This window comes from Pecten maximus, chromosome 9, assembly GCF_902652985.1.
Source record: "Pecten maximus chromosome 9, xPecMax1.1, whole genome shotgun sequence".
In the NCBI taxonomy this organism is placed as follows: Eukaryota; Metazoa; Mollusca; class Bivalvia; order Pectinida; family Pectinidae; genus Pecten; species Pecten maximus.
Genome location: NC_047023.1, coordinates 26,331,510 through 26,350,289, shown reverse-complemented (window position 1 = coordinate 26,350,289; position 18,780 = coordinate 26,331,510). Strand labels below are relative to the sequence as shown.

Sequence of the window (18,780 nt, the reverse complement as noted above, 5' to 3'; positions counted from 1 at the left end):
TAGGTAGACTCCAGATAGCTCATGCAAATCTACGTGCTACATATGCTTTTTATCATCAATAGAGCAGCGTTAATTTCAGAACGGGAAAGAATATGCCATGGTATTATAGTGACTGCAGTGATGTTTCTACTAGGCCGACCAAGGAAAATGACTTCAAAAGAAGGTTGTTAGACTGATAGAGGAAGGACGGGATGAGCAAATTACTATCAGTGACTTAGTTGCAGAAATGAAAAATGATTTGTGGAAACGAAGCATATAGCTCTGTTCATATAAAAACGAGGATTGTTGACCATTTCGTAAGCTCCATTGTAATAACTGAACTCGAGGGAAAAGCTTAGCGTTGTTACACTAACGCGTAATGTATCCACTAGTATCCAAGACTTCAACAAACGACCCAAAGCTGAAAATGGTTTTAAAGAAAAAAAGACATGTTATCCTCACTGCTGCGAAATTGATTAGAGCGGACATTAAGACAATGGATTCCTGCTTCAAAGACTTGTATCCATCATCTGAGTATACATGCTCTCGTCAGAAAAATTGTGATTATATGCCTTACACATTACAGATGCTTTGAGGGAAATATTTAGCCAGGCTGAACCAACAGTAAAGGTGTCCTCTATTGGACGCTGCCTATCCTGGTTAATCATCGATACTATTTCTCCCAATGATCTACATCAATCCCAGTGATATGACTTGCATCTTTTCAAAGCTTCATTGTATGTAATGAGGCAATGACAAACAACTTGACACCTATATAAACATTTGACTAGCCGCTGTAGGGATGGCGATGACTATCATACAGAATGAACCAATCAACAGTCCTTTTTAAGGGAATGGTTCTGAAGTTAGAGGATTCCATAAGAAAATGAGCTTCGTCGGAAGCATTGGTCAGATACTGGCAGGGTCTTGACTTTCTTAGATGTTGAAACCGTTTATGCACCAATAGCTGTTTCACACATGTTGTCAGGAAAGGCTATTACAAGAGGAGTCCGCGGACATTTCCTTATAGATACAGCACTGACTGCCGTTATCCTGCATGAGTTATGCGACATACAGATACCAGAATCAACAGATGAAAAGGGGGCTGGCGAAAGACTGTCAGATGAGATTATCCAGACTGACGTGCTTGAAACAGTGAGACTGTTGGATTCATTGCTGGAAGGAAATTCGTCGATAGAGATGGTGCGTGAAAATACGGCGTTGGATACCATCCAATCCAATACCGACAAGTTCAGGCTCTCGCATTCGAATACCAGAACAGTTTTTGTGGTCTCAATACATGGATATGGTGGACATTCTCCGTAGGTCCATCAAGGCTGAGAGAACTGGCATCTGCATTAACAGGTCATCCTAGAAATGCTTCCTTTTCTCGCTTCAGCAGGACATACACTTTATGTTAAAGCAGTTATAAACTTACAACTTAAAATGAAGCGTTTAGAGACAGAAAATCCCATAGTATTTGAATCAGAAGAAGTAATGTTTACTGGGCAGGGATTTCTTCAGACTTAGCAATAGAACAAGCGCTTATTCAAAGCATGAAGTCAACTTGTGGAATGACACGGGGAAGAGGAATGACTGAAACTCAGAGAGCTCAGTGGATTTCGTTTACTTAGATGTTGCCTACAGACCAAGTGTTCAACACAAAGAGAACAGCACATCCCGTAGGAATAGAGACGCAAAAGATACAGCGTCGTATATCGTCTGTAAGAAGCCTTTCTTTGAAGAACCAGCTCTAAGGAATATTGAAACAGGCGTCACAGTCGACAAAAAGTCAACGTGGACAAGGCGAAAGAAGTAGGTTTTGCAATATTGAAATCTATGGATGGCAAAAGTATCAGTGAATACTCGTTCAAACGAAATCAAAGAGCTGTAACACTAGGCGGGAAGTCTTCAATTAGAGTCATAATATGTGTATGATTTATTGACCTGTTGTACATAAAGACCACACTGATTTATTCATATATTCTTTATTTTATACAAGACAGCTGTATATGAAAATTTGATAAGGTAATATCATATTTAGTGATCATAAAACTAAAAACGATACTACATTTCTTGGTAGTAATCTCAGAGTATATAGAATAGATACAAATGGACAACCTGTTTGTTGTTTTTCAATGTATTACTCTAGTATATATTACCTGTCACTATTTGAAAGTGATCAGTTGATCAACAATGCAAGCTCTCAGGTTCCGTCGTTGTTACAATAACAAACCTCAGTAACACCTCCACAATCTATAAAATGCCATTTATTATATCTGTTCGCTCTCCTCTTAGTACCAGTCCTTTATATTCAAACAAAGCTGGCATCGTGGCAGCATATCGGGACATTTATGTGGACTCTCACTTTGTAATTTCTATCATTAATACATTTCGACGTATATTTGTTGATGGACAAATCTATATGGAAACAGAACTAGATTAGAGTAAGCCTTGACCTCTTTACCCTTAGGAATACTGATACATGATGTATATGCACTTGTAATGTGACCTTAATGGTCTAGCAGGAAATCTAACTGAAACTTTAAAATTGACTTTATTGTAATATAGTGCCGTCAAAATCGTATTCGTGTTATGCTCGCAATACGAGTTCATTCACATTGTTTCTTATTTTGATTTAACATAGAAGACATACGAAGGCTTCGGAAAGTACGTCTTATAGAACATGACTGGTATGTGTCGGACCGCTAGTTCGTGTATTTATATAAGTAAAATGTTAAACTTTGTTATTATTAATTTCATATCAAGGTGTCCCACTTCCGAAGATTTATTTGTCATCCTTGTAAATAGGAAACGAATCAATTACACGCTTTAAGCTTGTTTTCCCATCCCATTGTAATTTGATTATACTACAATATATATGTAATGTTGTTGTATATTGAATAAATCATCTTTAAACTATGTTTTTATCTTTATTTCCATGTGTAATTTTATTACACAAAGCTGTGCTGATGGATTTTATTCGGGAGTTCGTTCTTAAATCGCAATTAAAAGGTTGTTACAATTTAATGTATTTTGATAGAGAAATTAATCTCAAATATTCACGGAAGATTTAAATTAGCGATTACCTAGAAAATAACGGAATTGCTATACAGTATTTCGATTTTCATTTACCTTTCGGACTTATTCCACAAATATTTTTTATATCTATATTTGCATATTAATTAGTTCTGTTGGATAAGGCACGTTGTGTATTGGTATTTACAATTCAAATAGGATTCCAAACTAGTACACGTTTAAAGCACCATGATAATATATATAAGCTGCCGAAAACTCATTTACGTACAAACTACACGTAGATACAAGTATACATGTATTACAAAAAACATATCTTTCTAACATGGTACAAATACCCGATTCCTAGACTAGACACTCCAGATAAAACATGATCATAAAAATATAACATGTAGTTTGTGGACAAACGGACTAATTTCGATACACTGCATTTAACTATTGAATTTCATGAACAGAAATGTCTAAATTACATGATACAATGTTTCAATTAATCCATATTATAGGAGAGCATTGAGGAATATGACTATGCCGTAATTACAGGTATGATATATTACACGTAGGTCTTAATCAAGGCTGCTGACATGTACATACATAGTAATCATCAGAATATTGACTACAGTTAAACCTCTCAAAATGACTGAAACTTTAAATGCATAAATAACATAGAGTTCAGGTTAGGCAGTAGATGTCGAATTTACTTTAGAAGATATCACCTGTTGTAACTGTCATAGTAATCTCTTACTATTACTGAACATTAACATAAAATCCCACAAATCCAACAAAATAGCAACGCATTAGTAGGAGATGGAGTAATATAACATATATATGTGGGTCACATATTTCTATAGCTGACAAAGCAATCACATTATAATTTCAGTATAAGCAGACGCCGTTTGATGTAGAATGATAACCAATTATCTCGCGAACTTAGCAAAATTAATAAGAACTTACCTTATCTATCCCAATTTGCTTCCCAAGAAAATGTTGGAAACCAGAATAACAATGATACATAACATTAGAAACCCCTAGACATATCTACTGATAAATTATATTGTGTTTGGGAATAAATCAAAGGTTAATCAATGAGTTCGCCGCATCCATTTAGTTTTCAACTCTTAAATGCATGTAGAAGACGTAGGCGATGTCAAATAGTGTTGCTTAATGTCAGAATTATCCTAATTAATGACAATTACAATCTATCTGGACATGAGCTGCCGTGTGAGATTCCCTTCTATTCCCTCGGACATCATTGAGTTTGTCTTTGAATCTAAAATTTTGTATCTGAAAAATAATTATTCAGAAAGCATTAGGGATATTTTAACATATTTTTCCAACGCTATGTTGTTATTAGATAGCTTTCACTAGAACAGAGAGTTATAGATGAGATTCCCTGATACAAGCACAATATGTTCGAACTGATATATTTTAAAACTACATTTTGTATTTATCTTTTTATTTTTATTTATTCAGATCTATTACAGATACATTCTGAGAATTGTTAATCGATGTCATGGCAACGATTGTAAACGATATCAATCTTCATTACATAAAATGAACAATTTAGCTACAGCATTTATAATTATATAAGAAAACTATATGTAGAACTTTAATTTCATAACATACATTAATATATTAAGATATATTCCAATACACCAAACAAGTAGTTAGTTTTAACTGACATCAAAACGACCAAGCTAAAAATAAAAGCAAAATTGTCACACGGAAACAAAACTACAAATCAAAGTATTAGTGATATCAAAAGAAAAAAATAGTCGATAACACAAACTTGTTATTAGCATGTGTTAATAAAGAAGATAAAGCCATTGCAAATTAAAATATGAAATTGTTTTGAAACATCTAAATAAATACAACATTAGTATGCAAATAGAACACAATTAACTGAAATAAATTGAATTTTAATACAATGTATATGTTAATAAAATTAAAGATATAAAAATGATATTGACATCTACAAATATTAATTGAAACAGGAACATTATAAATCAGATCTTGATATTGCAACTCGTTTTAGTTCACTGGTTTAAATTTTCGTGGACAGAAAAAAACTTTTCATGACCGGACGGTATTTTTTTTTTGAATTGTTATTACAATATTGAAATACATCTAGAGCTATTTTCACTGTATATGAATCGAAGTGAAAATTGCGTTAAAATATAATTATATACCACAAGGCAACTTTGAACTTATAGTATATGTTAATGAACATTAAACGTTTTGATATTAACTTATATTCGTTTCAAACATTTTATATACAATAAGCAAGTTTATTTTCTTTCTTTTTTTCATTTTGCAATATCAAGTCTGAGCTTGTGTTCATACTCCACGAAAATGCAACCATGTCCCCCAATATTTATATATATATATATATACAATGTATACTAGCGGAAAAAAACGCAAGTTAATTTCGACAGTCATTATTTTACATGATTTTTTGAATATGTGTTCATAGTGTGGGTTTCTCGATTATTTCATCATTACTGAATACATTTTGATGATTTTTTGCCCTATCACAGATGGTGTTTGCGTGAATACCGTTAGAAGAAGGTTATCCTAAGGCGTTTCCTGATCGCAATCAGTAACGTGTGTGTCCACCCGGCATCAATCGCTGTTCTTACTCTCCTTAACATTGACCCAGTCAAGGTGTTTATTGCCCTTTGATGTATATTATTCCAATCCTGAATAATGGAGAGACGTTATATGGGACGTTGACGCGCTTCCTAACCCTCCTGTCTAGCTCGATCCACAAATGTCCGATTGGGGACATATCTTGTATTTACGGTTGCTAATCAAGAACTGGAACGTTGTTTTGAGCCAGAAAGTCACGACAAACCCTAGCTACATACGAACCTCGCGTTGTCCTGCTGTAACGTTTACGTTGATGGATAAGAGGAAGAACGCGTGATCTCAATACCTGATCCCGATATCTTACTGCTGTATGATTATCATAGATAACCACGAGAGGTGTTTTTACGCCTTGAGATATCTCTGTCCATACCATGACATCTCCTCCCCGAATCCGTCGCCTTCCGTTATGCCAGGGTAAGAATATCGCTCATCATGACGTCGATAGACACGTTATCTTTCATCTTACATGTAAAGTGTACAGCGAGACTCGTCAGTGGTCAACACACGTCTTCAATGGGTTAAACGAAACCGATTAGGTGCGTGTGCAAGCAGCCATTGCATTCGACGTTGATATCGCCTCCGCGAAAGTGGCGGGCCGTAAATGAAACTCATGTTCCCATGTTCGATTTGTAATGATTTACCAGCACATATGGTGCATGAGTACCCGGGATGCACGCTTTCTTGAAAAATCTGCTGAACGCAGAATTTTAACTGAAGAACATGTCCAAAGTGCTCGGAGGTAGCTAAGTGTGAAATTAAATTGAAGTTAGACCACGTGTCGAAAAGTTATATTAGAAAAACCGAACTAACGTTTCTTTTTTCCGCTGGTATATATGCGTATACCCCCAAACTCAAAACAGCAAACATTCACTTTTACCTGATGCCATATTCTAATATATTGCTTTTGAGGTTAGTGAGCAAGCTAACACAAACCACTTTGCTTCTCTAGCATATCAATGGTGTTTTGTTAACAGCACTGACCGATTGTTTTCATCAATATTCTTCTTTTACAAAAAAAAAAAAAAGCATTTAAAAAATAGTGTGTTTCTTTCCCCTGAAGGACAAATCCATTTAATTGTTAGCATGTTTTATTAAAGGACAATATTTGTTTTAACTGATTACAATATATAATTGTAATTTTACTTTTGTGTTTTTAATGATGTTATTTTCAGCTTCTTGAAAAACGTAAAAAAAAAAAAAAGAGACAAAGGTCACAAATGTTTGCTGCTTCAAAGTATATGTGCGAATGTAAAGGTCTGTGCTCATGTTAACGATTTTGTTTTGATATATTCTTGGTGATAAAGATAAAATACATAATACATAATCGTATCATATATGTGGGTATAAGTTAATCAAGAGGAAAATCATGTGATATGGTAGCTGGAATAAAACATTATAATAATTTGGCACATGAGCACGAAACCTTTACGGTTACTTTACCAGTAGTGAAAAGATCAAAGGTATACATGTATCAGGGTTATATGTGTAACGGAAGGAATATGTTGTGCGATATGAGTCACCAATATATACTGTAAATCATATTTTTTTCGCTAGCTATATATTATCTTTTCCGTTAATGTTTGAAAACTATCCAAAAGACAAACAAGAACACGTACGTATCACTTTCACATTTAAGTAATAGGCAGAGCAGCTGCCGAAAATAAAACTACTACTGCGTCACACTTTTTTTTTCTAGAAATAAGTGATATTGTGCTGTATGTTCTTTATAAGCCTAACTTCGTGAGACGAAGAACAATAGGTAATTCGCGATAGGTATGATTTACAGTATCTATATATAATTAGTTTAATTCATCATAACTTGGCGTAATTGAATATTTTGTGCATTGTATTCCAATTCATTCAAATACATTATTTGAGTCATAGCAGTTTTTGTGGGAATGAAGTGAATTACAATGCATGTCATCAGTAATCCGTTACTAACTAATATTTAGTAATTAACATATATCTAGTAGCAGTAGTAAGTTTAATTGATACTTTGAATACTAATATTAGTTATTTTTTCCGTTAGTTGAATAAATGCCAATTCTTTGTTTTCATAAACGATAAGGTATTAAAAGATATTAAGATATTATTGAAGTATATTAGTGTTAACTACAACAAAAATGAAATAAGAATGGTTGCATTTCTTGAAATTCGAATATTTGCCGGCACTATTGATCTACTTCGTAGCATGGATTAGCCGGCGTAGTGTCTCGACCAAAGCTTGCCGTGCTCCTTCTATGCATGGTGATAAATTAAAAAGGCAAAACTTGTGGCAAACTCTCCAACTGTGCCAATATATCTGTCCATATTTCTACAATGTTATCAAAAACATCAAAAGCAACCACCTTATGTGTAAGTGCAAACAGTGCCCAGGACCAAAGGTTAATGTTCGTGACGTGTATACAACCTATATCCAAGCAGTGATGTCATTCCTGTAATTCCAGTCCTCCAGGTGGATTTAAATGGACTGCATTAAATAAAACAATCCAAACGAAACTCCAACATTAGATATAGGAAGAACAATGGTTTCTATACACAACGAAATTATGAACAATTATATTAATCAACTGCATTTTGACGTAGTCAACATAACAATTGCGTTAAGCATATCGTGAAGCCCGCTTTCATTAAGCATACAAATAATGTCATTAGATATCATGTGATGAACATGTTAACACATACCTGTGGGAGCCCAAAAGGAGCATAATTAAGGGTAAAGCATGTTACGTTGTAGGCAATGATATTCAAATCATGGAGTTAAAAATCCAACTGAGAAATTCCACAGTATTTGATTTTTAAAAGTAACTCCTTGATTCAGTCGTCAAAAACTTCTTTTGGATGTTTTCAGAGTAAAGCTGGTGTCTTCCATGAACATTTTATAGTGATTTATAGTGGTATTCATAATTATGCAAAATATCACTATATCATGTTGCCCGCACTTTACCTCGTTTGATGAAATAATAAATAAATCTTATTCGTAATAGCCGAAATCAGAAACTGTTTAAAGATTTAAAGCAATACAACATACAAATGTTTTATCTGAATAGCAGATGACATAGCATGTATCCTAACACAAACTCTGTGAATGAAAGTAGAAGCTGAAATAATGTCGAATGCGTTATATATTTCTCTGTCAAAAACGTTACCTCTGTCTTCGCCGTCCGAGAACACGAAGCAATACAACCTACAAATGTTTTATCTGAATAGCAGATGACGTAGCATGTATCCTAACACAAACTCTGTGAATGAAAGTAGAAGCTGAAATAGTGTCGAATGGGTTATATATTTCTCTGTCAAAAACGTTACCTCTGTCTTCGCCGTCCGAGAACACAGCTTCACGGCTCTTTCGCATACTGTTTTGTTTTTCCAGATCATGTTCCTCCGAGTCATCAGGCCAATGAAATCCCACGAATAGCTGATATGTAAAAGCTCCTACTACTGCGCCGATATGTGGACCAATCACGGGTACCCAGAAGTATGTGTAGTATCTATGACTAAAACAGATTTGTTTTACATATCAAGTTAAGTTCGGTTCGGTCAGAATGGTTAATGGTTACATTTGTTTTTTTTATTTTTTATTTTATATTATTTATTTTTTCACCCAAAAAATTGTATTCAGCTGAACAGCCTTAACATGAAATACTTCTTCTCTTAATAGGACAAATCGGCTTGATATTATACATGGATAACGAATCTGAGACAAACATGACAAATCATATCAATAACATACAGGTAGAGGCAGCTAGTTGACTGATCTTACATGGGAATGAAAGAAAAAATTACAGAAGGATTCCCATACAGAGACACTCTCTTACAATATGAAATTAATACTCGCTCAGATTCGTCAAACATCCATAAAGATAAGAAAAAGCAAGAATGGTTACAATTAGTTTCACACACACAATACTTACCAACTTACTATTAAAAGGGCAATCACTTTAAATCGTGCCCATATCGTTAACAGTCTTTAGTTGTAGTAAATGACAGCCCGTTGCTGTATCATTCTTCGTAAGTTTAGGCAGGGAAATCAACGTTTACATAAACTTCTTTGTAATACTGCAGATCACATTCATTTCACTAAAACTATAGTGTCAATTCAGGATGCCAGTTTGACTATAATTTAAACATTTTGTGATACAGGGATATGTGTAATAAGCAAAGGATATACGCCATCTGAATAGGAACGTGGAAGTAAATAAGTCATGGCAGAAAAGGTAACATCAGTATTGAAACACTAACAACTACAATACCTCTATGTTAGGCAAAAACAAAAAGACAAATATATTTTTAAATTATTCATGAAATATATACATGCAGTTTTGATAATCCGTTTCCAAGATAGCTAAGCAATGCATATCAATGTCAATTATCTACCAATGTAACGAAAAAATATTTTCTGACTTGCAAAAGACGTACCTAAATGGGTCAGCTCCCCAACCAGCGATGGCAGTGAATATCCTTGGCGCCAGATCACGTGCAGGGTTGATAGCGTAACCACAGTTTAGGCCATACGTCATACCAATGACGAAGACTACCAGACCAATGCTGATCGGGACGAGGCCTTTATGTGGAGTCATGTTTCTCTCATCAGTAATGGCAAGAACGCAGATCAATAGTATGGCTGTACCGAAAACCTGAAAAACACCGAAAACAGGGGAAACATGGTTAAGAAAATAATGATCAAATAAAACACGCATAACAAACTGAAAATACCCACATACTTAAGGATTTACTTGAATATCTTTTTTTTATGTTACGGAGGTATAACACAAAAAGGGAGTGTTTATTTAGAGTACAACCCGTTTTTTGTGTTATAACTCCATAACATAAAAAATGTATTCAAGTGAATCCTAATAAGTTAATCCATACCCTGCAGAAATTCACTTTAGTGATGAACTCCTTTCTCTTACAAATCATTACGCTGCTCCATCCGCCGATAAAAAAACATAAATTTCTAAGCCAATGGAAATACTTGTTATAAACAAGATCTAATTACACAAAAATACACAAAAACATTAAAAAAAAAATGTGCCGACAAAAACGACCAACTCAAGACTGCTGGCAAGCACAAACATGTTAATATAAATTGCATGTATTATATTGATAGTCATGCTTACTGATACTATCAAAATGAAGACAAATGCATATTGAATATAATAATTTCAGAAAATATTACAAAAATATAATACGGAAACCTTAGAGATATTATTTCCAAGAGGTTTTTATCGAATAAATAAATTCAAACCAAGACACAGAAAAGAAGTCACGACTTTCAAATCATAACTCTTAATTTATATTGAAAGGGGTTGTTGTATGTCTTTTATATAATCCATTGCAATGAAGACCGATCCAGGCAGAATTTATTATTCCTCGTACGTCAATGCATGTAAATGTTTATCTATCTCCGTATGAAAGGTCAATGTGTCGCAACAGCTGTGCTTGATCATAGTATTATAAACGGTTTATCTGACATAAAATCGATGTTGGTTGATAAACTTATAGACCTATGCACCTCTTTTTATCGCCAACACATATGCTTTGTCAAGACAAAAGAACATAAATTTTAGATCAAAAGCATACTTTATTACACCCAATAAAACATTTAGTGGTACAATACTTACAACGTGCAGGATACAAATATTTTGGTGCAAAATTTAAGCTTCAATGTCTATATTTCTTTCTCCGCATATGATTTTTCTTCTTTAGAGAACTTTCATATGACTTATTTCTTCGATAAATAATTAAAATACATCAATTAATCACGCAACAAATGAAAAACAAATGTTATATACGGCGATGTTCACATATAAGTGTTTACTTAATAACTTGTCGGTCTCAGCATATCGATCCTCAATATTCCCCTACCTGTTTAGTGCTAAAACTATAAGCCATACATATAATGGTAGTTTTTAAGAGCAATTTGTAACAATCAAATCTCAATTTTCAGAATGGATAAGAGAATCTATTTGATTTCAGCAGAAACTACTCGTATTAAACTTACCTCTGAACCTTTAGTTCCAAACAATTACGGTTATTTTTTTATTTTTTTTGCCTCTTTGTGACATGTGTGTTATCAATTTCAGACGACAAATATTTCATTTCATATACATGTACAACCTTAAGAGACATTATACAACATGAAAAATCACACATCCTTCCCCGAATTTGTTTCCAACATGCCTTTTGGTATAAGAACAGCTTATTTTTCTTATCTACAGCATTCTCTATAAAATCCAAACTTTTGTCTTTTTTCTATTCAATTCAACACTATTTAACATAATACTATATATGCATATGACCGAATTAAGGTGTGGACTTAAAATTTTGATATAAGAACAGCTAATTTATCTTATCTACGACATTTTCTATAAAATCCAAACTTTTGTCTTTTTTCTATTCAGTTCAATTATTTAACATAATACTATATATATGACCGAATTAAGGTGTGTACTCAAACTACCTGTGTGTTACCTGATACATGTTATCGTGTTTACCCCAGACTAGATAACGTTTGTTTGCATTAGCACATCACACTGTGTGGAAATTTAAGGGTTTTTTATTATCAATTGCCGATTTCATCACTTCCTTGTTTTTCCAAATTGCTCCTGATATATTACACCTTAAGACATTCGGATGGATCAGTGTGTAGTGTACTCATAAGAGTAGGGAATGGTATGGCTTCATGATGCCACAGGTTTGATCGCATATGTTTATGCTTATGATTTTCTCCCTCATTTCAGCGTCAAAAAGTGTGCTTAACATAAGTTGGTGACCTGTTTCATTATCAACACGCAAATCTATTTAATGAAAAACAAATAATCTTCAATCCGAAGCTGGTGCTTTTAATGAATCGCTATAAGCCCCAGTCATTGGTGCCTTTAATGCCATAGTAGACTTTTGAAAGCTATAAATTGTTTTGGTGTTCTTGATATTCCCGCTTTTCTCGTTGACAATGAGTGTAATACTACGATTGATTTCTTTCTCTGGAAACTATACTCCAGACTAGCAACCATAATCGCTTAAATTTGAAGAAATTATTGTAGAGAAAGACCATTCTTCGAGGCGTGTGACACAAAATACTATCATAAATCCTGACGAAGCGCAACATATCTAAATATCAGGTTAACATACGCGAATATTTCTTGCTTCATTCACGAAATTACCTGATCGCCCAGACAGTTTGCTATAGACACATATGGGGTAGGATAGGTGGACCAAATCCCTGCAGTTCCATTATCACCAACCAGTGCTCTTACGCCACCGTCATAGTTGTTTATTGCGTCTGAAATATATATCATCTAAGCCATCTGATTACAGACTATATATTAACTGGTTAAGAGTAAACAAATACTCATTATATACATATATATTGCCTACCTACTTGTACATGTAGATACTGTAACTCATATTTCTATTACCTGGTAAATCACATATGTATGTTACCTGGGTAGACTGAGAAGTATAAACTTATATTCCCTGTTATTGATTGCCATTTAAAATCTAATATTTCTTACCTTGTCATACACTGTAGTATATTGTTTATGGATATGAATCTGATGGAATACTTCTTTCTTCAGGAAAATATAGGTCCCCCAACAAGTGATGGCTATTAATCACATTTATCTAACACTCATTAGTTAATTTTCAAATGTAGAAAAGTCACGCGCTTTATATATTTCCATTATCTGACTATACATAACATCACCATGTGTGTTTTTCCTGGCAATGAATACTTACCGAAATAGACTAGAAATACTAGGATGGATGCTACAAAACTCCCACAGTACTGGGCAGCAGCATACAGTGGTACCTTCTTCCATGGAAACCTGCCTAGACATGCCTGGGCTACACTTACTGCTGGGTTTATGTGTCCACCTAATAAAGATACATCATGTATAAACCACATATATGTTATTGTGTATTCTGTTATAGATTATCATATTTCAAGTTATACAAAGAATATAGTATCACATTAGTATACTCCATAGCATATCATCGTTCAGTCCATGCACATGAGGCGGTTTCATTATTTCGCCACAAAAGCATAACTATGATAACGCTTGTGACGTCATACACTTGAGTTATTGCGTCATTGAAAAAACTTCATAATGCCTTATAACTTTCGCGTAAATTGATATGAATCTACTTGATACATCTCATGTATTTCACATCAATGAAATACATTGCCCTGTAAGTAATGTCTTCATATAACTGAAAATTGAATGTGATTGATACCTGATACTCCTCCGGCCACGTACACACCCATCATCACCCCGACCCCCCAGGACCAGTGGATAGACATGTGATTGCCCACAGACTGCTTACTTAGCACTGCCTGGGCTACCGAACCATCGCCAAAAATCTGTAATTCAAAATATATTACACATTTTACTTTTAGAGTACGGTAATGAAAACATAGAACTGGGTCTATGAAAGACTGTAGCTGGTATTGTTGTTCGATATTTTAAATGCATCTGTATAATAAAACCACCACCGATGACACCACAAGTTTGTTTTTGTTTGGATGGGGGGGGGGGGGGGGGGGGTTCATTACTTAAGGGACTATCAAAGCACTGCTGGCTTCTTAATGGTATTCCGGAACGAAAATCAAAATTCGGACATTACTTATATCGGACAAAATGGCTACATCTTCGGCAATCAAATAAGTTCTGGCTAACAAATTCATTGGCTAACATCAAAACAAATATATTTTTTCAAGGTTCCTGACCCCTGTTCCTTCATTCAACGACATTCAGTCACTTAAATTTTCCATTGGAAAGCATTACAAATTAAGGAATACATTTTAGTTAGGAATTTCGTAATCCTTTCCTATGGAAACATTGAAGTTAGGGAGTTTTCTTAAGTTACGGAAATATTGATGAAACTCTCCCGCAGATGCTTTCATACGTTTATTACCCCTGAAGAACGTTTCGCCACTATGTGTGCTGTTTTATAACGTGGCCTACATCAGTAAAAATATAACCGTTATCCGGTCATACATACTTGTTGAGGTCAAAGTTTATGACATGTAGTGGAATTCAAATACGTTTATCATAAATTTTACTGTCAAAGTGTATAAACGCATGATCAGCTTAATAACGCATTTCAAAATCAAAAACTGTTAGGATTTCCTCGTTATAATTTATTTATACTATTCCAAAAATTATACTGAATTATGGTAACAGAAAGCTTTGAAAACCAGTACATATAACTTTCATTTGTTTCCGTCTCATTAAACTTATCTAACTTGATATTGAAAGGAATAAAACATAACATTGATGATAAAGAATTTCCATATTGCATTGTCCCGAAAAAACGCATGTATAGTCCCAATTTGCGTACATGTGTCCATACACTATAGTATTCTCTTGAAAAACGTTTCATACTAGCAGTGCTGTCTCATATATTTTACATTAGTTTGAAGATTCGATTACGGTAAATAACATACATAAATTATATGTTAATGCGATTATATATCTTTATATCAATTATCTCCATTTTTACGTAAAAATGATGTTGCTAGTTTAAAAGCTATGCATTCATAAAATGTGTTAAATTTTACAAGAGAGTCTGTCGGATCGTTCTCTAAGTATGAAGCTAATGTATGTTTTCCTTCTCTTAGCTAGCTGTACATTATCAAGTTTTCTTCTATGATTTCATTTGAGCCGTTAAGTGCGATAAAAATGCACAAATACCAATGTGTTGCATATACATTTTACATTGTAATGAATTCCATGTGGCCAATTATGATGAGAAAGTACGTTTGTTTTAAGAAGTGTAAAGTAAACTCAAATATCCCTATATAACTGTAAAATATGATGTATGAAGGATCTCCTTGTAATTCAACTATATGTTTCAAACATATTGTCAAGATAAAAACGTTGTTTTTAAAAGCATGACTCGTATATAAGGAGGTTTGAGTTCAAAGTAAATACACATATAATCTATGACTCGAATAACACAAGTTATGTGCAATTATATATGTAACCCTACACAGTTTGTAAGTAAATGAAATTATAACGTGGAGGACAGGCTATTTAGAGGAAACAGGAACGGTCTAAACATTTCTCTTATCTGATACATCATAATTATAGTTAGTTTGCAATCATAAAGGTTTTAACCAGTAGTAAAAAGTCGACGTTCTGGACACATACAAGGGGCAATTAATAAGGCAAACCATTTCAGCTAATGGAATTTCAGGGAACATTGTCCTTAGTTTGAACCCTGTGTTAGCATGCATGCATACCAACTGCAATAAGCCCAGCATCGCTTGCATTGATACTAAGAGAATAGGGCTCAAAACATATAATAAATATGCCGAGTATTTTCATCACAACTTTTAAATCAAACTATTAAGCTAAATTATTAGAATTGCAATTCATATAATGTGGTGTGGATGGCTTCGTGAGACACGTATACTAACCAGGCCTCACATTTACTGTGTGCACATTAATTATAACAAAAACAGACGACAGCAACAAACCGCATCAACAAAACATATGTCAGAGTGTAGTAAACCTACAACTTTATAAAACACATTACGACGAGAACAAAATACTTTAAATACATTATCATATATATTTCAAATGTATTTAATTAACTTAATATGCGAAGACATGTTTTCGAAAGTTAAGTTGTAACATTTTAATGTTGTCAGACTGCCAAAGGAACACTTTTATTCATTTGCTTAAACATTAATGTCAAGTGTGTCCTTTATTTTTAGAACAAATATAAAATAAAGCTATTGCGTGGACAATGACAATGTAAGAGTCGATTATAACTTTTTTTGGCCTGACGGGTATTTATTTTCGAATACCAAACACAGGCAAGTTATGTTCCTCCAATTTAATAGCAGGTATATTGATATTAAATGCATGCTGTACTACATAGGTAAGTTATCGTATAGTTTAGTGACAGACAACACGTAACTGATGGTGACAAATTAGTCTGTAGTCATTTTTAAAGTAACCAGGTAAATGTATTCTCTTAGCATAACGATTAATTGAAATAGTAAGACATATTTATTGTAAAATCAAAGAAAACCCGTTTTGTTAAAACCAGATGTGAACAAGTGATGTTAAGATAAAAGTGTTTAAAAAAATATCGTAACATTTTTGTCAGATCATCAAAGTTTTGTTTCTCAAATTTTCCATTGTGCACTTAATACAAGGTTCTTCATTATCATTATAATAAGATTAACCCCACACTTTGGTCATATTAGTGCAAACAGAACACGGTATATTTATTATACTTAAATGATAATAAAAACTAAATAACACCGAATACCCAAAAGCCAATTAAAAGAAACACAATCCGAATGCGAACCCATATATGTAACGTTTCACATATACTTAGTTCAAGGTTTTTAAACGTTGTTCCTTAGTCAAACGGTAGTGTCTCCCGCATTTGAATGAATGTCAATAGTCTGAATGACCTAAGCATTTAAACCGTTATACATTTCCGACCTCAGTGTTCACACAAACAACAATACAATCTGTGGGCTTGAATACGCCTGTATGCTACTTTGAATAATCTATATCGTGTCTAGCTTTGTGTGGTGTATGTGGCAATGTCAAAAATAAATCCCATGCTATGCATATTGTACTAGACTTAAAATAATACATTTGACAATTTATGTGCATATAGTTAATCTTGAAATACAATTTATTAAAACAAAACTTAACTTGGGGAACGGTAATTTACATGAATACGTCCAGGTGCCAAGCATTTATATGACATATATAGTATAGTGATCATTAAAAAGACAATCGAAGCTGAACGAGTGGTTTGCATGTGTTTTGCATTGCACGTGTTTATACATCCGCCTACGCAATGCCTGTTGTGCAGATTTCTTTGCTGGTTGTTATACCTAACAAGTAGTCCATGTTTTGTAGCATCAATAGGCATGAGACTCAGTGGCAACATGGAAACCACACATATATACACCACACTTACCATTAAAATGAAAGTACCGAGAAATTCTGCAAGAAATTCTCGCACTAAGCCATTTCTTATTTTCAGCTTCTTCCTCATCCATTCTGTCATACTGTCTATCCTGGTGATCTCTTTCTATCCTAAACGTGAACTCATATCCGCACCATGTTAACAGTAGCTTTGTAAACAGTGATGACTGCCTGGCCGGTCGCTGTATGTGTGTGTTCAGTGACAAGTAATAGCACACAGTGTTTATAAGTAGGCTGGGTCAGCACAGTACGGTCTATATATCTGCGTAGCGATTACCTGTACAAATAGTAAGGAGATTTACCGTTAACTCCCGACAGGTTCATTCACTTCAAATACTGACTAAGTATGTCTTCGAGGTAGATGGTAGCATGTAGTGTATTGGATATGGGAATAAGATCTATAACATGTAACTGTTATGTTAATAGCATGTAATATAGCAACGTAACGGGGTGTTGTGTTCAATGCCACGTGGTCTAGACAGAAAGTTAGATAGCTCCTTTCACAGACATAGATATTGAGAAATGTCTATTTTTAGCAGATCCGCGAGTGCATAGTACATAATCGATCATCGTTTATAAGCCTTTGTGATGCCTTTGGTATATATGTTCTTCTTCACAACAAAGTTGTTAAAGCAAATGTAAATAATTAATTCGGTCTGTCGTACATATCAATATAATCTTTGTGGAGTAATGGTATACCCTCAGTGTATGCTGACGATGTTTATCTGTGAATTTCATTTGATGTAAGGATTCTGAGAGGGGAATGTTATTTGTATAGCCAAGTAACAATATCTTCACACACTGCAACCACCAATAGATACAAAATCAACGTGGAGCAATTGTATTGATTGTGTATAGAGATGAATATATCTTATTCAATAGACATATATGTTTTATGAATCAGGTAACTATTGTTATAAATGTCAATATTATGAACCTATTAATATTGTTCTTTCCATTGTCGCTGAGAGTACAAGATGCATCACTGGCTATTGTTCGAACTGCTAATTAAACTATATCCTACTGATGTTTTACATGCTATAATTTGGTTCTTTTTCTGCCTACGAAAGTTCCCGGTGATATACTGTTGTTCACACACATCCAAAGTAGGCATTGGCAAATGCCAAATCAAACTTATAAAACATGTCTTCTT

General features: G+C 34.0%; 1 protein-coding gene across 2 annotated transcripts; it reads right to left on the bottom strand.

The window, feature by feature from the left end:
- Nucleotides 1-1,951: 1,951 nt before the first annotated feature.
- Nucleotides 1,952-17,873, bottom strand: LOC117334859 (aquaporin-10-like). Of its 2 annotated transcripts, XM_033894687.1 has the most exons (8): nucleotides 17,620-17,870; nucleotides 13,900-14,026; nucleotides 13,402-13,539; nucleotides 12,828-12,946; nucleotides 10,081-10,298; nucleotides 8,971-9,158; nucleotides 8,072-8,131; nucleotides 1,952-4,296 (listed from the first exon to the last, which is right to left on the bottom strand). In XM_033894687.1, exons 1-7 carry the CDS (start codon nucleotides 17,707-17,709, stop codon nucleotides 8,091-8,093), a joined length of 921 nt encoding a protein of 306 aa, XP_033750578.1. In that variant the 5' UTR covers nucleotides 17,710-17,870; the 3' UTR covers nucleotides 1,952-4,296; nucleotides 8,072-8,090. The 2 variants fall into 2 exon arrangements, with proteins under 2 accessions (XP_033750578.1, XP_033750579.1); XM_033894688.1 differs by lacking the exon at nucleotides 8,072-8,131 and having other exon boundaries at nucleotides 17,620-17,873.
- Nucleotides 17,874-18,780: the final 907 nt, after the last annotated feature.